The 22,788-nt window shown below is 37.4% G+C and overlaps 1 protein-coding gene across 10 annotated transcripts in view; it reads left to right on the plus strand.

Moving 5' to 3' along the window:
* Nucleotides 1–22,788, plus strand: part of ANO4 (anoctamin 4) — a 423,664-nt gene that overhangs the window by 384,731 nt on the left and 16,145 nt on the right. For all 10 annotated transcript variants that reach the window (XM_009004454.5, XM_009004455.5, XM_054238771.2 and 7 more), the window contains 6 exons: nucleotides 73–237; nucleotides 8,745–8,781; nucleotides 10,992–11,103; nucleotides 12,108–12,165; nucleotides 12,305–12,402; nucleotides 13,936–14,078. In XM_009004454.5, the coding sequence (XP_009002702.5) occupies nucleotides 73–237; nucleotides 8,745–8,781; nucleotides 10,992–11,103; nucleotides 12,108–12,165; nucleotides 12,305–12,402; nucleotides 13,936–14,078 (613 nt within the window). The remainder of the gene's footprint in view (nucleotides 1–72; nucleotides 238–8,744; nucleotides 8,782–10,991; nucleotides 11,104–12,107; nucleotides 12,166–12,304; nucleotides 12,403–13,935; nucleotides 14,079–22,788) is intronic.

Raw genomic sequence — 22,788 nt, forward strand, 5'->3', positions numbered from 1 at the left:
TTCCAGGAATGAGAATCTTCTTCCTGTGACATTTTACCAGGGGGTTCACTTGGTGTCTTGTCTTCCTGCCAGATCTGTGTGGTGATCGCTGCCGTGTTCGGGATCGTCATTTACCGAGTGGTGACTGTCAGCACTTTCGCTGCCTTTAAGTGGGCATTAATCAGGAATAACTCTCAGGTTGCAACCACAGGGACTGCTGTGTGCATCAACTTTTGTATCATTATGTTGCTGAACGTGGTAAGTGAGCTGCAGTGGCTAGCCAAATGGATCAAAATGTGTGGGCTGCATGTGATAGTTTTCTTCTGTTGCTGAAGGGATCTGGCCTCAGAGAGGTGGGTCATTCACATAGCACTGATGCCCTGGCAGCAAAGTGCCTGGCAATGAAGATGCACTTGGGTCCGGGGGCTTAAAAGTCTTGATTCAAATCTAGAGTCCAGGATTTTCTATGGTGTAAGATTGGAAAAAGCACATAACCTCTCTAAATATTAGTTCCCTGATTTATCCAACAAGATAATATCGTATACTCCTTAAGTAAATTTAGAGAAAGAATTTAGAGCACTCAGAACCTGTGACACAGCTTTGCAATGTTGGTTCCTATTTCTTTTTGATTATCAGTGATAGGAAGATAGTATCCAAAGCATTCCTGGCTGGATACAGGGGTCATATCTACAATACTAGCATTTTGGGAGGCTGAGGCCAGAGGACCACTTGAGCCCAGGAGTTCAAGACCAACCTGGGTAACATAGTGGGACCTTGTCTCTAAAACAAAAAAAAAATCTTTTAATTAGCTGGTCATGGTGATACGCACCTGTAGTCCCAGCTGCTTTGGAGGACTGAGGTGGGAAGATCACTTGATTCAGGAAAGTGAAGGCTTCAGTGAGCAGTGACAGTGCCAATGCACTCAGCCTGAGTGACAGAGGGAGACCCTTTCTCAAAAAAACATGAAAACAAAACCCAAAGCATTCCTTGATATAACCCTGGAAGGAAACTCTCAAGCTGGTACATATTGCTTTTGTTGATTTCCAGGCTTTTTCAGATAGCATATTTCAGCCCAGATTTCTTTCCTGAATCCCCAAACTCATATGTTAAACTGTCTACATGACCATCTCAACCTAACACTTTCAAACCCAATTCCCCATCTTCCCTCCACACAGCCTTCCTTATTGTACTTGCTCAGACTAAAAGTCTTGGCATTCTCCTGGACTCCTCTACTTCTCTGGCTGTCCAGATGTATCCAGAATTTGATCACTTTCTGCACGTCCCGAGGTCCCACCCTGGCCCAAGTCTGCAGTGTCTCTTACGGAGATTATTGCAGCAGCTTCCTAACTGATCTCCCAGCTTCCATGTTGCTCCCTTCAATCTAGGCTCAACACAGAGGCCAGAGAGAGCTTCTTACATGTAAGTCAATTCACATGGCTCCTGTGTTCACATGGTGTCGTGGCTTTCCTATCCCTCAGAGTAAAACTGCATATCTACACAGTGGCCTCACAGTTACCTGCTCATCTGGTCTGTGTGACATCTCTGACCTCATCTTTTCCCTTACTCACCATGATTCACCTGCTCCAGCCACACTTGTCCTTTCAATATGCTCACCCCAGGACTTTTTTATTTGCTGCTCTCTCTGCCTGGAGCCTTTTACTCCCACAGGGTCTGTATCACTTACTCCATCCCCTCCATCCAGTCTTTGTTCAAATGTCAGTTCTCTAGTAAATGCTTCCCTGGTCACCCTATTTTACATTGCCACCCACTCTTGCTATCTGACAATTTCCTATCTGCTTGCCTGCGTTTTCTCTATAGCGTTTATCACCACCTAATATGCTATTTTTTTACTTACTTATTTTGTTTATTATCTGCCATTTCTTTTGGAATGTAGGCCCATAAGGGTAGAATGTTTCCCCTATTTTGTTTATTTGGTTTTTTGTCACTGTTATTATTCCCGAGTGCCTGAAATAGAACCCGGCACAGAGTAGATCCTCTGTAAATTGTTGTTGCTATTTTTTTTTTAGAACCAAAGGTACTGCCTGACACAGTCAGCTGCTGGTTGACATCAACCTACACATAAAAACATGGCTAGGCACTGTGGCTCATGTCTGTAATCACAGTACCCCATGTCTAAAAAAAAAAAAATTAATTAGCCAGGTGACACACCTGTATTCCTAGGTACTTGGGAGGCTGAGATGGGATGATCACGTGAGCCTCAGAGTTTATGGCTGCAGTAAGTCATGATTGCACCACTGAACCCTAGCCTGGGTAGCAGAGCAAGGACCTGTCTCAAAAAAAAAAAAAAAAAAAAAAAAGCTGACCTTAAAAGTTTTTACTGTAAATAATATACACAGAGTACCAAGCACAGTAGTTAGGCATGGAGTAGATGTTCAATTAATTATAGTTCTCTCGTCCTTATTTATACTACATCTTAAATCTGGGCCATAATGCTGAAATGCTTACATCATTAGAAAATGCTTTTCCAAAGGCCAACTAATTTAATACTATTATCCATATAGTTTTATCTATTTAGCTTGCCATTTATAGTTCTTTAAGCAATTCTGAATTCCATAACCAATAAACCTCGAGTGATTCCTAAGAGAATTCAATTTACCCAATAACAAAGAACTTAATTTATGATTCCTAAGTGAACTAGTAATCACTGAGCTAATTAAATGCAGATAGCTCATTAGTATTAAAATACATAAAATATCTTTATTATTTTAGGAAAAAAGTTTCAAAACTCAGAAGTAAGAAAAGGGGCAGCTGCTGATCATTTTGATGTGACGTTTGTATGACAGCTTAGCAAGTGGAAGTTGAAAGTAGATGGTTAGCACTCCCTGTATCTCCCCATTTTGACCCTCCATCAGGACTCAGTTAGTCTCAGTGTTGATTGTGAATATACATTGTTGGTGGAGACTGATTCCTCGTTAAATTACCCAAACAGCCATAGGTGAAAAGTTCTGCATCTCATTAGGATGCAGTGAATTAATGCGTACTGTATTGTTATCATCTCTTTCCTCCAGTGTCTTAAAATTTAATTTATACATCTTCTTAAGAAATAAATGCCTATGTACAGGAAGTGAATCTGTAAATACACACTTGCCCATATGTTTCAAGCAGGTGCCAGTGTTGTCAGAGTAAAACACTTCATTTTAACTGGAAATCATTGATCCAACAATCTGTACTTCAAGGCACAGCCAAGAAAAGAGGAAGTAAACAAACTCAAAATGAAGACAAGAGCATAGGGAGTGGCCAAAGTACGCAGCTGCTGATGTTGTAAAGCACCTGCTATATGCTGGGAGCTAGGCTGCTAGGTATTTTACATCTTTTATCTCCCAGAGTGTTTCAAGCTAGCCAACATGGATGAGGTAGAGTTCACACTCTAAAGCCAACACATACTATTCTTAGGAATGCCCTCGTGGTTTTTCATTTATTTTAGATATAACATGAACATCTTTGGTACTCTGATTTCCAGCCAACGTCATACTAGAAAAACATAAGGTTGCTAAAGCAAGAATACTGATGAGAACAGGGAATGACAAGCCATAGCAAAGAGAAGGAAAGAAAAGAAAAAGTGTACATAAGAACTCTAAAAGCAGCATCAGCCAGGACCTCTCTGGGCAGGTGCCAGTTACCTTAACCCCCTCAGCTATCTCTGATGACATCTCTTCCCTGCACACACATTTACACTCCTGTCCTGTACCCTGAAGCTTCCCAGGTTCCATTATGAGGGCAACCAAATGTGTAATACAGTTGGGACGGTTTCATCAGAATATCTTAAAAAAAGTAAGTCCTTATAAAGCAAACATCGGCATAAAGGATGAAAGACTGTTGGTTGTAATGTAGCTTTGACCAATTCAGAAGTAAACTCTCGAGTGGTTTCTGAAATAACTCAATGTGAGACATTATCATGACCCAATGTAGATTTTTTTTTTTTTTTTGAGACAGAGTCTCGCTCTGTCACCAGGCGCCAGGCTGGAGTGCAGTGGTGCGATCTCGGCTCACTGCAACCTCTGCCTCCCGGGTTCAAGCAATTCTCCTGCCTCAGCCTCCCAAGTAGCTGGGACAACAGACACACACCACCACGCCCAGCTAATTTTTATATTTTAATAGAGGCGGGGTTTCACTATGTTGGCCAGGATGATCTCGATCTCTTGACCTCGTGATCCGTCCCCCTCGGCCTCCCAAAGTGCTGGGATTACAGACCAATGTAGACTTTTTACAGCTGTCTGTTGTTTTCAACTACTTAAAATGTTGACCATACTTTTCTTCCAAAAATAATCATTATTTAGACATTAATTATTAATACTTTTTATTAACTAAATATAAAAATCCTGAGAGCTAGATTAAAGACCCTGATTTTTAAATAATAAAATTATTATAAATCACATATCCCATTTCTGACTTTCTGCTAGATTTGTCCAGTGCTAACTAAAGAAGCAGATCTTTATCAGATGCCAAGTTTCTGATAGGTTTGATGATACGTATTTACTTTTATATAGTGTACTTTTAAAATAAAATTTATATTATTTTACAAAAGTCCTCTAGGTCCTAAAGAAATATTACTCCTCTTAATGGTTGGTTAAGGGATACTTAGTAGTTTATATTTTATTCCATGTCTTGAAAAATACATATTTAAAGATAGAGTGAATTGAAGTGAATAGGATGGAATTTCTTGTTCCTGATCATATTGTCTCAATTCTGTTCTGCTTCACTAGTGACCAAAGAATGTCCCAATATGGTGGTTGCAAGCTAAATAGGCCAACAAAGGATAGAGCCCAGGAAGAGACTAAAAAGTTATTACATCCTTTTTTTCTACCTATAAACTGTTTATAATTTATTTGTCACACAGTTCTAAATGTAGTTGGTATTTTTATTCTGAGTATATACCGACATGGATTTTTATCATACAGTGAAAATATATGTTCCCAAATTATTTGATAACTTCTGAGTATGTAACCAATTCATGTATAGATTCTAACACAAATATCTTCCAATAACTATATTTCCCCAAAATTATTTCTTTTTTTAAAAGCTTTCAATTATTTAATATAGTATTATCTTTTTTCAAACAAATTGATAAACAGCTCCCTTTATGAAAAGGCCCAAGCCTGTCTATTTTGCTGTTTTTTTTTATTATTAAAAAATAATACTTTAGGTTCTGGGGTACATGTGCAGATCAGGCAGGATTGTTGCATAGGCACATACATGGCCATGGGGTTTGCTGCCTCTATCCCTCCATCACCTACATCTGGCATTTCTCCCCATGTTATCTCTCCCCAACCTCCCCACCCCACTGCTGTCCCTCCCTCAGGCCCCACAACAGACCCCAGTGTGTGATGCTCCCCTTCCTGTGTCCATGTGTTCTCATTGTTCAACACCTGCCTATGAGTGAAAATATGCGGTGTTTGATTTTCTGTTTTTGTGTCAGTTTGCTGAGAATGATGGTTTCTAGATTCATCCATGTCTCTACAAAGGACACGAACTCATCGTTTTTTATGGCTGCATAGTATTCCATGGTGTATATGTGCCACATTTTCCTTGTCCAGTCTATCGTCGATGGGCATTTGGGTTGGTTCCAGGTCTTTGCTGTTGTAAACAGTGCCACAATGAACATACATGTGCATGTGTCCTTATAATAGAATGATTTATAATCCTTTGGATATATACCCAGTAATGAGATTGCTGGGTCAAATGGAATTTCTATTTCTAGGTCCCTGAGGAAGCGCCACACTGTCTTCCACAATAGTTGAACTAGTTTACATTCCCACCAACAGTGTCCTATTTCTCTACATCCTCTCCAGCATCTGTTGTCTCCAGACTTTTTAATGATCACCATTCTGACATGAGGTGGCATCTCAATGTGGTTTTGATTTGCATTTCTCTAATAATCAGTGATGATGAGCATTTTTTCATATGTTTTTTGGCCTCATATATGTCTTCTTTTGAAAAGTATCTGTTCATATCCTTCTTCCACTTTTGGATGGATTTGTTTGTTTTTTTCTACTCTGTTTTAGTTCTTTGTAGATTCTGGATATTAGCCCTTTGTCGGATGTGTAGATTGCAAAAACATTTTCCCATTCTGTTGGTTGCTGGTTCACTCTAATGATTGTTTCTTTTGCTGTACAGAAGCTCTGGAGTTTAATTAGGTCCCATTTGTCCATTGGCTTTTGTTGCCAGTGCTTTTGGCGTTTTAGTCATGAAGTCCTTGCCTATGCCTATGTCCTGAATATTATTATCCTTTTTATCCAGCCATGCCAATTTGAATCAGATTTAATTTTACTGTAAACAGTAAGAAATACATCTCATCTTCCAAAAATAGTAAACCAGAAAATATAGTTTGCCTCAGAGCAAGTCCACATTCATTGATCAGACTGACAAGATAAAAGCAGAAGTACACATAGCTTCCTTTTGGACATATCTGTAAGATCAGAAAGCTTTCTGCCAGTTACAGATATTCACAATCAGAATTTGCAGCATCTGTTTTGGAAACAGATTTCCCACTGCTTATAGCAGAACAAGCTTTCCATGGTTTCTCTCTCAGCCACCTAATGAGACATCAGACATTTTCCAGAAACCACTCGTGGAGAACCCTGAGCAGCCGTGAGTCCCTCTCTGTGTGTGTGTGCCCTTCCCTCCTGTGTCCTGTCCAAAGTCTCACAGCCCTATCCTTATATCTTCAACATGTATAAGGAGTAGTCACAGATGCCATGGATTCCTACTGTGTCCCCATATGCTTTACCTTATTTTTCAAAAGGTTCATATTAATCATATGTTGACTCCTATGTTGTTCCTTTTTTTTTAAAATTCCAATGTTTTCATGGAATTTTACACCCATGTAACAAACACATATCCTCAGCTCTGAGGGCCTTTTAGACAAGTGTGTAAAGTGAGGTACTATGACAAGTAAACATCATTGTGAAAGATATAAAACATAGGCCAGGTGAGGTGACTCACACCTGTAATCCCAGCACTTTGGGAGGCTAAGGTTGGTGGATTACTGAGGTCAGGAGTTCGAGAACAGTCTGGCCAACATGGTGAAACCCTGTCTCTACTAAAAATACAAAAATTAGCTGGGTATGGTGTTGCACGCCTGTAATCCCAGCTACTCCGAAAGCTGAGGCAGGAGAATAGCTTGAACCCGGGAGGTTACAGTGAGCTGAGATTGTGTGATTGCACTTCAGACTGAGTGACAAGAGCAAAACTTTGTCTCAAAAATAAATAAATAAAATGAACCAGTTAATCAAGAATTGTATTTTTGACAAAGGTTGTCTCACCAGTCAAATCTAATTTTGCCTGATAATTACATAATTAAATAATTTTAATGTTATAGTGCCTTTGTAATACATTGTAATATTAAAATATATTGGATTAGAACATTTGTTCTGATCTGTTGTTTACTAGCATTTTATTTTTATGATCAATTGGGTATGACTAATCTATACCACAAGGGTTTCTTATTGAAAACAACACCAATCTCCATTGTCATTGGACTCCAAGAGTCTGAGATTTCTAGACACAAGATTTGATCCTATGGCTGTATTAATATAACGAATATAGCAAACCATAGTCGTTGTTGAAAGTCTGGAGTAATACATACAGAGTATGTTGTTTATTTCTGTAATTAACAGAAATCTCAGATAAGAGAATTGAAAAATTAAGAAGGACAGTAAGGTCAGTGAGTTCAATATCCATCCCACCCACATATAAAGAAAACACTGGTCTGAAGAAGAGATAAGGAACTTCCTCAAGTCCTTCAGCTTGCTGGATGGTCAAGCTGTAATTCCAGCCTGGCAATTTTAACCAGTGTGTTTTCACTACTTTAATCTAAATGTGTTCTTAATCTTCCTATTGTTCCAGTCTACTAAACTACTTTTCCCTTTCATTTTCACTTATCATCTTTTGTTTTAGAAACAGCCCTTGATCTTTCAATTTTACCCACTCTGGGGAATCGCCTAGAGCTGGATTTACCCTAGACTATACTCTCTGCTCTTCAGTACACACATGCACACACAAACACACCCACACACACACATGCATACATACACCGCATCCTCAGAACCATCTATTGACCAGATGGCTGGGTGAGTTAAGGATGAGTGAGTTAAGGAGGCATTTGGCCCACTAACGGAAAAGTGGAGTACCATAAGCTCTGGGAATTTCCAGTAATGTTTAATCACTTCAGTGTTTATGAATGCTGTAATCTATAGTTTACAGCAGTCCATAAACAATAGGATTGCAGAATCTTACCATCAGAAGCAGGCTTAGAGATTTTACATTCAGGATCCAGAGGCTCAGCAATATTACAACTGTGTAGTATTACTATTTCTAGTAATATTCATTACTAGAGTACATTTGTATAAAGTATCCAGCATAACTTAAAAAAGTATTCATTACTAGAAAGCTGGTAATGAATAGTAGCTAGTAATATCTAGTAATATTCATTACTAGAAAGCTGGTAATGAATAGTAGCTAGCCTTGTTGCCATAAAATTATTCACCCCAAAACAAGAAGTGATATTTTATAAATAGTTAGATAGGACCTTGTACATATCTTTCTTGCCCTGAAAATTACACAAATCTCCATTACCAATGGACTCCAAAAGTCTGAGATTTCTATACACAATGTTTTCATTGGTTGAGCAATGGATGCTTAATAAAATTATTTTCATTCCTGATTTGATTACCTATTTCCTTTGTGGTTATAGATTTTTTAACACCTGCCATTGATTTATTAAATACACGAAATTTATTTTACAGCTCTATGAAAAAGTTGCACTGCTTCTGACAAATTTAGGTAAGTGGAACCCTTTTTATTTCACAGCACTGTACTGTGGTCTGGAAAATATAATTCAAAGATTCCTTTCTCTAACACTGCTGGAAAAAAATATTCCCTTTATTTTAAAATTCATACAACAATTTTTTTCTTTGCCTTCAACAGAATAATTTAAATATGTATAGTAATTTTTCTATATAAAGCTTTAAAATCTGTCACAAACATCTGTCATGAGCTAATGTAATTTAAAGTAGATTTTCTCTTCATGCAAAAAAAATAGCATCACAAGAGTACATTTGTATAAAGTATCCAGCATAACTTAAAAAAGTATTCATTTGCTATTGCCTATAATTTTTGTTTAATCAAAAATGTATCAAGTTTTCATGGTATATAAACTCACACCAGGGTTAGTTTCTTTGAATACTGGGAGGCCAGGCATGGTGGCTCACATCTGTAATCCTAACACTTTGGGAAGCCTTGTCAGGAGAATTGCTTGAGCCCAGAAGTTCAAGACCAGCCTGGATAAAATAACAAGACCCTGTCTCTATAAAAACATTTAAAAATTAGCCAGGCATAGTGGCATGTACCTGTAGTGCCAGCTACTCCAGAGGCTGAGGCAGGAGGATTGCATGAGCCCAGGAAGTGGAGGCTACAGTGAGCCATGATTATGCCACTGCACTCCAGAACAATCTGGTAGCCAACAATAACTTGTACATTTATCACATTTTCAAGACAAAGAAATTGTCCCAATGTTATTAACAAAGTATTGATCATTATGCTCTATGCAGTTTGAGAAAATTACATGCTTCCACCCGTAACTCACTTTAATGCCTTCCATAAGTAGCTTGTCCAAAGGAGAAAAAAACTCACAAAAGTGTTCTTAGTTTTAATCATCATTATGATTATAGATAGCATTTGTTGAACCTTTCTATGTGCTGGATACAGAGCTAGGCACTTTATCTCTTTTAATGTCATTGAAATCTTCCATCACCACCAGTTCTTGCCCAAAAAGATAGAAAGAGGCTTATGTCCATGGAAAAGATCAGTAGACAATGTACCCTGTGGTACCTTTATCTAGGCTAGCAAAAATGCCAGTGGAGGTACAGTCCTGGTCCATCCATGGTGGGGACACCTGGGAAACTAGCTAGCAACCCATGAGACCTTTCCATGTAACCAGGAGTTCAGTAGCGGAAGCGAAACCCTTTAGGGATCCTGTGGCTTTATGGCTCTCTCTCAACAAGTCCTAAAGCTGACATTTAAACCATTTTAAATCAGATTCTCTTTCATTCTCCCTTCCCTTCTCAGATATGCTCCCAATAAGCGTTCTGAGTCATAATTCATGGAAAATGAATTGATTAAGTGAAGCATTAAATGAGAAATTAGAAGCTCAGGGAATGTGGAAACAGACAAAACAGACAAATGCTATTGTATTAAATACCTTTTTTTAGACATTGCCAGCTCTTAGAATGTAGCTCCTTAGAATAAGTGCAGTCACATGAGATTTCTAGATGGAGGTTTAATCTTAAGGGCAAATGGATCTACATTTTGGTTCACACCATTATGTCCAGAGACCATTTGATTTATGGAGGTTGAAATATATGGAGATGAGAATTGGTCCCTGACTGAGGTCAGGACATTATAAGACACAGATGGTGATGTGCAGTAAAAGCTCTAAAGATAACGTCACCTCCTTGGTATTTGTTCATGAGAATGGAAAATGGTGGATGAGGGAAAAGGCAAAGGAGTCAAATGCTCTTAGCATTCTATGTTAGGGAGTTGACTCCCTCTTAAGCAGTAGGCTGGTATAATATGAGAATTAGAAGTTGAGACCAAGGAACTATTTGGAGCTGGTAGGAACTAAGCCTGCATAGACTAAGAGGAAAAGAAAAGGCTGCCAAAGAGAGCCAAGACCGGGACTGAGGCCTCGACAGCCTGGCTGTCTCTGCTGCCGGCTCTCTGGGTATTCTGTAAGAGTGGAATAGTCTAGGTATTCAGTCCTCTCAGATTCGTCCATAGCCACTTCTCATGAGACCCTTGTTGGGTCTGGCCTGTAAGCTTGAGGATCCTATGGGTGGTCTGTTCCATCACACACCGTCCATGGGTAAACTGGAGCCTCCTGCAACCTCCTCAGGACTCCTGTGCTCCCACCCTGTGTGTGTTGGGAAGGGAAGAGAGGGAGTTGAGAGGGGATGAGATTCAGCCTCTCAAACTCTGTTCACTTTTGTCCACAGAACAGCCTCGCACAGAGTCTGAGTGGGAGAACAGCTTCACCCTGAAAATGTTTCTTTTTCAGTTTGTCAATCTGAACAGCTCCACATTTTACATTGCATTCTTCCTTGGAAGGTAAGAACCTGACCCCTGCACACTTCCCCAAGCTGAGAACTGAACACTTAGAGGTCACTGACCCATGGGGACAGAGAAGCCCCTTCCTTAGGGTGATTTATGCAAAGTGTAAAACGGGACGAGCAGCCTCCTCCCTTCCCTTCCCAAATCTCAAAACCACAGGGCATCCCAAGGAAATCATCTCCACTCAAAACTGCCTGTGTACCTTTCGCTGCTAAGATAAGCAGAGGAAAATAGTTTGTGCCTGTGAATGATGCATTGAAAACTTCTGGCCTCTGTCTGCACCTGACTCAGGCCCCTAGCTTTCACACCTATGACAGCAGGTGGCAAAATGGGGAGGGGGCTGCAGCGTGTCCTGGATTCCTGACTTCACTGAAGAGGAAAGGACATCTTGACAGGAAAGGGGGCAGAAACAGGATGCCAGCAGATGCTGGGTAATTTTTAAATCCAGCAGTTATGAGGATTTGGGAAGGATTCCCTGTTAGTGTTAATGTTGCATGAATCCCCTTACATCTGAGGCATTTCAGAGGAGATGGGAACCCGGAAAGGGCCAGGCATAGGGTTTTGGTGAGATCACTACAAGCAGTCTCTCCTTCACTTCTAGCTATTCCAACAGCACAAAATTCTAGGCAAATAGTTTAATAACATTGTTGACAGCATGACTATGACTCAGAAAGGTCAAATGTGTTTAAATCCAGGAGTAAAACTTCTGCTTACACAGGCCAGAGCACTCGATATTCAGCAGAAAATGTTAAAAGTCCACAGCAAGCAGCAAGAACTGGCTTTTGCATTAGGCAGCCGGACAGAAAGGCCAGAAGAGAAATGTTCCCAGGAGAATCCCAGAAGCTGTAGTTCTGACAGATCTGGAGGGTTTCCTAATTCTTCCAGACCTGATACTTACTGTGGCAGTCACTCACATTGGAGGATATGCTAAACTAAATGTGATATTCACTGAAAGCTTAGACCTAGAGTGCTAATGGCTTGTTTTTCTCTGTATGTTGAAGATTTACAGGACACCCAGGTGCCTACTTGAGGCTGATAAACAGGTGGAGACTAGAAGAGGTCTGTATTCTCCCCTCATTCCTTGTTTCCAACATACTTGCATTAAACAGCCATAGGGCAACTTTGTGTAGATTAGAAACCAGATACCCTTTCTTCCTCTCCATTGATTCTGGAATTTCTGTGTTTGCTTACCTTGCAGTGCCACCCTAGTGGATGCCTTATTGATCTGTGTATGCAAATGGGTATTATAATGGTGCTAAAGCAGACCTGGAATAATTTCATGGAACTTGGCTACCCGTAAGTACCTTAGTATCAATAATTGAGAGGCAGCATTGCTGGTTATTGGCTTTTCTAGGTGTGGCAAGTGAGATAAGCAATGCAGACTCAGCGATTAAGCCAGTGTGTGCACCTGGAACTAAGTGCTCACATTTAGACATCCAAAGGCAGTCATGAAAATCATGAACGTTGGCTTTTCTGGGAGATTTCATACAGTTCGCATGAACGAAAGTGAATATTCTTTGAGGAGCCTCTGTAGGCCCCTAAATATTGAATACTTGCTTGTGAGCTGCTTTAAATGATACCTCTGACCTTTTGGGCTCGAGCACTGCAAGTCCTTAGCTGTGTATGAGACCTTAACTACATCTCCACTCTCCCATTCCCATGGTAAACCTAGTGATAAAATATTGATGACAATGAGCAAAAACTTGCATCAATTTCTTAAGGATAACCTTGAATTCTGCTGTGTTTGATCAGTTCTGGTCAGTTAAGTTTTAATGGGGACATAAATCAACAATGCTTATATTTCTGCTTTAATTCCACACCTATTGGTTTCCATGTCAGCTCAATGTCTCTGTAGAGACATAGAAAACTCGAGATTTCAGGGAGGACCACTCAGCCAAAACAATTAGTGGAAACTTGGTTCACTTCAGAAAGTCTTTTCTTAGCTCTCTGTCAGAACCAAAGCCAGTAATTTTCTATTCTTAGATTTATGTTTAGAAATCTTATTCCAAGTATTTGATGTTTCCCATAAAACTTTTTAAAAATAAAACATAAAAATTATCAGCCTTATATTCTCCTTTAAGATTTAAATCACAATTAAAATGTCACAGACATCAAGGGAATTATATTTTATCTTCTAGTAATGTGGACACAGCAAAATTGTGAAGTAGGTTTGTCTTTGATATTCATCCCTTTATTTGCTTCATTTCCCATGTGTTTTAGTTTTTGGAACTTCTACTCCTGGGTATCCTTCAGCTTTTTCCTTGTCCTGCATGGAACACAAACCTGCCTCCACACTCCCATTTTCTCAATACTTTCTCATATTACAAACCGCACTCCTGAACACTGCGATGGATTCACGTGCTAACCTCACCAATACCAGACATTTTACCAGGAGTCAGAGCCCCTGTGGAGACCTCAAGCCAAAAGCGAACAAGTCCATTCATGCAGGCATCCATGTACCGAGAGAGGAAACATTTTATGGGTTTGCAGATCTTTAGGCCCCTGACCTCAGAGTATGCAGCTCAGCACCTGTGTGGCAAGACTGCTCAAGGATCCTACATTAAGCCACTTAAGCCAGCTCTTCTTCAAGATATCTTGGCATTGCCTTTGTATCCATTTACAGATGTTCTCAGTCCTCTACTCAACACTCATAGGCAATGCTCAACATGAGACAGTTTCATGAGTGATTAAAATAAGTTCTAGTAGTCCCCAGTGTCTGTTGTTCTCATCTTAATGTCCACGTGTACCCAGTGTTTAGCTTCCACTTATAAGTAAGAATGTGCAGTATTTAGTTACATTTTTTTGTAAGAAATTGATCTTTCTGCCCAGGTTAATTCAGAATTGGTGGACTAGAAGAAAAGTACGACAAGAACATGGACCTGAAAGGAAAATAAGTTTCCCACAATGGGAAAAGGACTACAACCTTCAGCCGATGAATGCCTATGGACTCTTCGATGAATACTTAGAAATGAGTATGGAATATTCTACTTTATCTTATTAATTGTAAACGTTAGCTCTCCAGATATATTCAACTAAACACATACCCATTATCATCAAGGCCATCAGTGCATAGGGATTCCTAAGCCAAACAGAGAGGAAGCCATGTCCTATTTAAACTATGCTATACTTACATTTAAGGAATCAAATTTCTCTAGAACCAAACCATAGCTATTTCTCTTAATGTGTATCTAAGACCATGGGCTTTGGAAATATGCTATCTGGGTTTGAATCCCAGCCCTGTCATTTATTAACTTTGAAACCTTGGGCATTACTTAATCTCTCTTTGTCTCAGTTTCCTCATCTCTAAAGTGGGAATAATAATAAGAGGAAATATTTCATAGAGTCTTTGTGTGGATTAAATAAGTTCATGCATGAACATGACTTAGAGCAATGCCTGGCTCAGTATGTACTTGTTACATGTTACTTATATCATTATTATTCTCTTATTCTTTTTGTCTTCTGGAAGGAAAGGCAAATAAAATATCTTAAGTATGTATATCTATTCTCCTTCATTATTAAATCTAGCATGTATATATTTCCTTTCATTTTAAGCTCTAACATAGGAGTGGAAATGAGGGAAGGGCTGGGCAAGATCCATTTCTTCTAAAGGAAGCAGTTCTTTCTGGGTAAATTTGAAATTTACAGGAGTAGTAGAATTGATGCTTAATGTTTCTTAAATTGCTTATGTTCTAAGTATCTACTTATGTCTTTAGAGTTTCAGTTATAAAATGGCAGAATGATATAACCTGGAGAAGAAATCAATTTGGACATTAAAAATAAATAAAGAGAATTCATTAAGAGAACTAACCACTTTGAGATCCCTTAATGGATTCTTCTCCCATAAAGAAGACAATGAACAATAATGTTGCTGTATTGAGTGCTTAAAAAGATCCTTTTGTGTGGCTAGCATTTGGTAGTACTCCAAATACTGAAGTATCTTTGCAGCACAAAACAAATCTCAGAAGCATCACAAACACACTGATGAAATCTAACTGCTCATGTCTGTTCGTTGTTTTTGCTATTTTCTTAATGACTTCCCCACTTTGTTATATACTTTAAAATGTATTCACTGAAGTATAATAGTGAAAAAGTATTCATAAGTGTAGAGATCAATGAATTTTTGCAAATTTACACACAAATGTAACCAAATCTATGTAGATGAGAGATTGGCAAACTATCTCCTGCAGGTCAACTTCAGTCCACTGTCTGTGTTTGTAAAATTTGTTATTGGAACATAGCAACTCCCATTTATTTACATATTGTCTTGGCTGCTTTTACACTGCAGCGGTAGAGTTGGTTAGTTGTGTCAGAGAGTGTCTGGTCTGCAAAGCCTGAAATATTTACTCTCTGGTTCTTTATAGGAAAATGTTGCTATCCAGTGAGGTAGATTAAGAAGTAGATTATCATCAACATCAAAGAAGGCTTCTTTGTCCCCTCTTTGATTTCTAACACCCTCTCTAACCACTTTCCTGACTTCTAATACCATAGATTAACTTTACCTTTGTTATTGTCCATTTAAATGAAACTGTAGAATACATACTCTTTTGTAGTTGACTTCTTTTGTTGGATATCATGTTTCTAACATTCTCCCATGTTGCTACAGGTGGTAGAACCTCATTTCATTGCTGTATAGTATTCCTAGAATTTAGACCAGAAGCCAAATTATGAAACAGGCAGTTTGTCTTTGACACCAACCCTCATCTTTCCTTAGTCATCTGGGTTGGTTTTTGTTTTTGTTGTTCTGTTTTGCATTTCCACTCCCAGATAAGCCCCAACCTTGTCCCCTGCTGCCCTGACACAACATACAGACCCTCATGCCACCATCAATCCCTTAACCCTCCACATATCATGAAATGTACTCCTGAACACTCTAAAAAATAACATGCTAGGTAACTGCATTTTAACAAAAGCAAAGCCTCTGCCAAGCTTGAGTCAGGGAAAAAAAGGCAAATTTACTTGTAGAAGTGAAGGCATCAGTGTGCCAATAGATGAGCTATTATGTAGTTGGCAGATCTTGTAGGCTTCTGAATCAGAATGTATTATTATTTATCCAACCATTCTACTGGTGATAGACACTTGTGTTGTTTCAAGATTTAGGATCTTATAAATAATACCTCTATCAATATTTTTGTACATGTGTTTTGATTAACGTATGTAGATGTTTTTTAATTAAGAATTTACATGGGAGTGGAGTTAGTAGGCCATAGATGTGCATTTGTTTGTCTTTAATAAACACTTGAAAACAGTCTTTAAAACTGGGCTGTGCCAGTTTACGCTCTGGCTAATAATGGAACAGCTCCAGTTATTCCACATACTTACTAAAACATGTGTTTTTGTCTTAGCCATTTGGATTGGTATGCAGCAGTATCTCATCATGATTTTAACTTGAAATTTTATGATAAATAATAACGTGGAACACCTTTTCATATGCTTATAGTCATTTGGATAAACTCTTCTGAATTTACATTCAAGCCCATGTTTTATTGGGGGTATCTGTATTTTTCTTAGTGATTTGGTGTTTACATATTCTGGATATCAATCATTTGTCAGGTATAGATGTTGCAAATCAAATATTTCTCAGTTGGTGGCTTGACTTCTCATTCTCTTAATGGTGCCTTTAAATGAAAAGAAATTTCAGTTTTGTTCTTCAAAATTATTGCCACATAAGTTTTAGAATCAGATTTCTAATTTGCATAAAAATCTTACTGAGATATTAGATGGGATTAAATTGAACTCCTACATCAATTTGAAGATACATATTTTCCCAATCCATAAAAATGGTATACCTTTGCATTTATTTTTTATATCTTTTACATTTTTCTCAGCAATACTTTTTGTAGGTTTTAGTATATAGGTTTTGTAAAACTTAGAGTTATTTCTAGGCATCTTAGGAATCTTTGTGCAACTGCAAATGATGTTTTTATTGTTATATTTTCTAATGTTTTGTTGCTAATATTAATATATGGAAATATTGTTTTGTATATTTGCTTATCATGCAAACTTGCTAGCATCTAGTATCAATTGTAGTTGTTTATATATTTCTTGGGATTTTCTACCTGTATATACAAATTGTATCATCCACATATAATGATAACTTGACATTTTCCTTTTTAGTCATTATATATATTTTTGTTGTTCTTGCCTAAATGCAGTAAGACCTTTTATATAATGCCAGATAAAATTGGTGATATTGGACATCACTGTTTCTGACCTGAGGGTAAAAGTGTTCAACATGTGACCATTAAGTGTGGTGCTACCTATATTGTTTTGTACATACTTTTTATTGTTTCCTTAAAGAAGTTTTTATATATCCCTAGGTTGCTGAGAGTTATTATCATGGCTAGCTATTACATTATATCATGTCATTTTTCTGAACCTCTTGAAATGATTATGCATTTTTTTTTAATTTTACTGATGTGGTGGATTTCATTGATTATTTTTTGTTGTTAAAGTTGTTAAACTAACCTAGCAAACTTGGAAAAAATGCATACTTGGGTCGTAATGCATTTTTTTAAATTACCAAGTTCAGTTTGCTAATATTTTGTTTATGATATTTATATAAAAATTCATGGAAGTTATTATAGTTTAGTTTTTCTTTCTCATTTCATTCATATTTTGGTATCATTTTTATGATGGCCCTTTAAAATAATTGAGTAATGTTTTTTCCTTTTCTCTTAAACAGTTTGTGTAAGATTACTATTATTTATTACTTAGATACTTGGAAGAATTTACAGTGAAGCAGCAAGACCTGAAATTTTTTTATTAGAAGAACTTTAATTATAAATTTGTTTTGCTTAATCGACATAGAACTATTTCAGTTTTTATTTCTTCTAACATCTGTTTTTGTTAGCTGTTTTTTAGTTGTATATTTTTTCAAGAGACTTGTTCATTTCATCTAAGTTTTCAAACTTAGTAGCATGAAGTTGTTTATATATCTCCTTAACTTTTTATGTATCTAGAGTGTATAGTGATGTCCTTTTTTCACTTATAATTTCATAGTTTGTGCTTTTATCCCTTTTTAAAACAGCCTGCCTTAAAGCTTTATTAACCTTTCAAAAGAAAAACTAACTTTGGGCTTTGTCGACTTTTCTCCACCATATATTTGCCTTCTAGCTCATTCATTTCTGCTCTTATCTTTATTTCCTTCCTTTACTTCCTTTGGGCCTAATTTTACTTTTTTTCAAGATCTCAAGATGCTGATTTTCAGCTTTTCTGTTTTTCTAATATAGGAATTCAGAGCTATAATGTTCTCTATGAATACTGCTTTAGCTGTGTCCCACAAGTTTTCATATGTTGTGTTTTATTAGCAAGATGTTTCCATTTCCCTTGTAATTTATTTTTGACTCTGCATTTTGAAGGAATTTATTAGTATCAAAACATCTAAAGATTTTCTATTTATTGCTGTATCATTGATTCTAATTTAATTATACTGTTATCAGAGGACATTCTCTGTGTTATTTTGACTTTTGATATAATATACATATTATATTAAGGTTTACCTTATGCTCCTTTATACCATCTGTGTTGATAAATGTTTCAAGTATGTTCTGCTATTAGTTGTTTGGTATTATGCTCTACATTTTTATGTCAATTAGGCAAGATTGGTTAATTGTGTTTTTCCAATCTTCTAGGTCCTTATTAAATGTTGTGCATCTTATCTACTAGTTACTAAAAAAGAAGTGTTGAAATCCCCAAGTATGATTGTGGATTTATCTTATTCTACTTTTAGTTCTGTCACCTTTTCTTTACGTATTTTGGAACTGGGTTATTATGTACATACAAGTTAGGATTATTCTGACTTACCATTGAATTGACCTTTTTATCATTATGTAAAGTAATTATTTAATAATGCAACACTTTAAAGATGTGATGGGCAAGAGGCTGAAGAGCTAACCTTAAAACCTTTCAAAGGGCAGAACTGAGCCTCTTACTGCCTTTCAGAGCTAAGGATAGGGACTCACCAGGTTCTCAATCACAGCAAAGGAACAAGAGCAAATCAAAGGTGGAATAAGCTTTACAAAAACTCTTTGTCAGCACTAACTCAGCCTAATCTGTGACCAGCTTTAAGTGATCTGTCTTATCTGCCTTAACATCACCAGGATGAATTCTTTGTGGTAGAAAAGAACATCACTGAGAGCGGCGTATCACCAATTTGTTCCTAAAGACCTAGATAGTCAATAATTTTTGGCTTTTTGAGCCAGTGGCAAAATCAAGGCAATTATGTAGACATTTTTACAGCCATTTTAAATATAGCCATTTAAAATGTAAAAGTATTTTTAGCACACAGGTGGTTAAAAAACAAAATCAGATGGTTGGCCTAATTTGGCCACAGACCATAGTTAGCTGACCCTCAATCTAGAGCCTCTACATGTCTGGCATACAATAAAAAGATTACTAGGTATGCAAAAAGGCAAGAAAATGTGACTAATAAGAGGAAAAAGGAGACCCAAAGATGATTCAGAAATAGGGTTTAGCACACAGACTTTCAAATAAGTATGATTTATATATAAAAATAGAAGAAGGTATTCACAAAAATGATTTTAAAATGGAGACTTTTAAAAGAGAATTAAAATCTATTTTAAAAACTCTAGAATTACAAAATATAAACCTGGAACTAATAACTCATTTGATATGTTTAATAGCAGATCCAGGCATGGTGGCCCATGCCGGTAATCCTAGCACTTTGGGAGGCCAAGGCTGGTGGATCACCTGAGGTTAGGATTTCAAGACCAGCCTGGCCAACATGGCAAAACCCTGTCTCTACTAAAAATACAAAAATTATCTGGGCATGGTGGTATGTTCCTGTAATCCCAGCTATTAGGAGGCTGAGGCAGGAGAATCACTTGAACCCAGAAGGCAGAGTGAGCCAAGATCGCTCCATTGCACTTCAGGCTAGGCAACAAGAGCAAAACTCTGTCTCAAAAAAAAAAAAAAAAAAAATTAGCAGATTGACTCAGCATTAAGACAGTAAATTAGTGAACTTGAAGACAAATCAATAAAAAGAAGATCCAAACAGAAGCACAGAGAAAATAATAGAAAAACAGAGCAGAAAACATAAGAAATATGCAAAATAGCCATTAAGGCTGAAATATTTGTAATAGAAGTCCCAGAGGGAATAAAGAATAAGAAAAAGTTATATTGAAGAGGTAATGTCTGAGAAGAAGTAAATTAAAAGAAAGTATACTTACATATTAGAATATAAAACAGTTAAAAGCTGAACTACATCTATATAGATCAAGATAATATCTCAAAAATATGTACTATGAACAAGGCAAAAAATTTGTAAATAATGATACCATTATGTAAAGTTTAGGCACAAAAATATTGTTTACATTACATATGCACTATGAATAATTTATTGATATATGGGTGTTTGTATATATATATACATATATATATAAATGAACTGGAAGGATGCATGCAAAACTCATGTCAGAAATTATTTCTGTGAAGGGAGAGACCACTCAACAGCAAAAATAGAGGGAACTTCAGTTTTATCCATATAGTATTTATTTTATTTGTAAAAAGATATGAAGCAGGTATGACAAAACGTTACCAAGAGTTAATTCTACCTCTTCCATGGGTATTTGGAAGTTCGTTATATCATTCTTTGTGCGCTCCAATATTTAAAAGTTTTTTTTCCAAAGAATTTTTAAAAATCTACCTTCTATGCTACAAGTCTCTTCCCTTGAAAAAAAAAGCAGTAATTAATGGGCATCATAGTTAATCACTTCAAGACTAGTATCATGTGCTATGTAAAAATGATTGGCAAGTTTGACTTTGGCCTTAATATTTAACTAGATAATGAAACTCATTAGGTGTCAGGCAAACAAAAATTACCAATGATCTGAACACATTTTCCTTTTAAACTTGCAGTTATTTTCATTATAAATACAACTTTGAAAAACTAATCTTTAGTTGCATTTTTCTGTCCATAACATCTAGTACTGTTAGTGATTGTTAAGAATCATCTCTGTCAGTTTTATTTCTACCTGATAGGTTTTCTTTGTGTTCTGGCCTTTCTTCATTGTAATTATATGTCAGTCATTGAACTAGCATTATTTGGTATCTGACAAGTCCTTCCCATACATAAAAACCCCTTTAGTGAGTATGTAGGAAATAGAAACACGAAGAGGCTGCTATTCCTACTTTAATGAAGTTCACTGCGAAAGGGGAAAAAGGCAAAACACCATAAAATCAAGACAAAGTAAATTTTATGGTGGTGAGCAGAGTTTTGGCAGCTACAGAGGAGGCAGCAGTTAATTACAATTGTGAAAGACTCAAGAGGGTACATTTGTATGTGCTCTTGAAGGAAGAATAGAATTTCATCAAAATAGTCATAGAAACACTAAGTGCATATATACTGTATCCCTATAAAATCAGAAGACTAGTGTGGCCAGAGTAGAGGATTGTTTGGGAAACCAGTCTTCTGTGTGGGGTCTATTTGAACAGGAGGCTTGGAAGTTTGCTTGGAGTCAATTTATTGAGATCCTTGAATGGCATGGTGAAAAGTTTGGGATTTATTCTGTAGACAATGAGAACCTACTGAAACATGAGTGATGGGCTTGAACCAACATTTTAGGCACACTGACAGCAGAATAATAGGGAAGGGAGCTGAAAGTTTGGAGGCAAAAAAAGCCAGTTAGAACATCACAGTCTGAACTCAAATAGGGAAGTGGAGAGGAGGGAGAAATGAGAGATATTTCTGAAGAGTAATTGTCAGGACTAAAAGACTAATGATTCTCAAAACTAAGCTAGTTGAGAACTGGTTTTTATGTAAGTTGATTCTGAAGGAAGGAAAGAAGGAGGAACATAAAAGGACAAATAGGTTCAAGAATGAGATTAGAGATTGGTTTGGGGAGTGCTGTTTCTGTAGCATAGTAGACAACTGGAAATTCCCTGAAAAGAGTCAGGGTTAGAGATAGAGAATTGAGAACCCTTATCAGAGAGAGAATAGTGAAGTCACGGGAGTAGATGGACTTACCCAAGGAAAGAGAGAAGCCAGGAGAAAAATAAATCCACGGTTGAAACAGAGGGGAATGCCCACATTTATTGGTGGGTAAAGAGCCACCTAGCACAAGCACTGAGTGTGAATGTGACCAAAGAGAGGGGACACCTGGAGGTGGCAGTGTCACCTAGATAAGGTTAGTGGAATATGCAGAACTCTGGAGCTACACCACTGGGGTTAGAGTCCCTTCTTTTTTTGAGAGGGAGTCTCACTCTGTTGCTAGGCTGGAGTGCAGTTGCATGATCTTGGCTCACTGCAACCTCCGCCTCCCAGGTTCAAGTGATTCTCCTGCCTCAGCCTCCCAAATAGCTGGGACTATAGGTGTGTGCCACCATGCCTGGCTAATTTTTCATTTTTTAGTAGAGATGGGATTTCACCATGTTGGCCAGGATAGTCTCGATCTCTTGACCTTGTGATCCACCTGCCTCGGCCTCCCAAAGTGCTGGGATTACAGGTGTGGACCACTGCACCCAGCCAGACTCCCTTCTTAGTTACTTATTTTGGGCAAGTTACGTGACCTCTTTGTGCCTCAGTTTCTGTAAAATGAGGCTAATAGTAGTACAAGGTTGTCATGAAAATTAAATGAGTTGGTTTATATGAAGTAATTAGAACAATGCCTGTTCTTACATAGAAAATGCTATATATGTGTAGTTGTTGTTTTCTTCTTGTTACTT

This window comes from Callithrix jacchus, chromosome 9, assembly GCF_049354715.1.
Source record: "Callithrix jacchus isolate 240 chromosome 9, calJac240_pri, whole genome shotgun sequence".
NCBI lineage: Eukaryota > Metazoa > Chordata > Mammalia > Primates > Cebidae > Callithrix > Callithrix jacchus.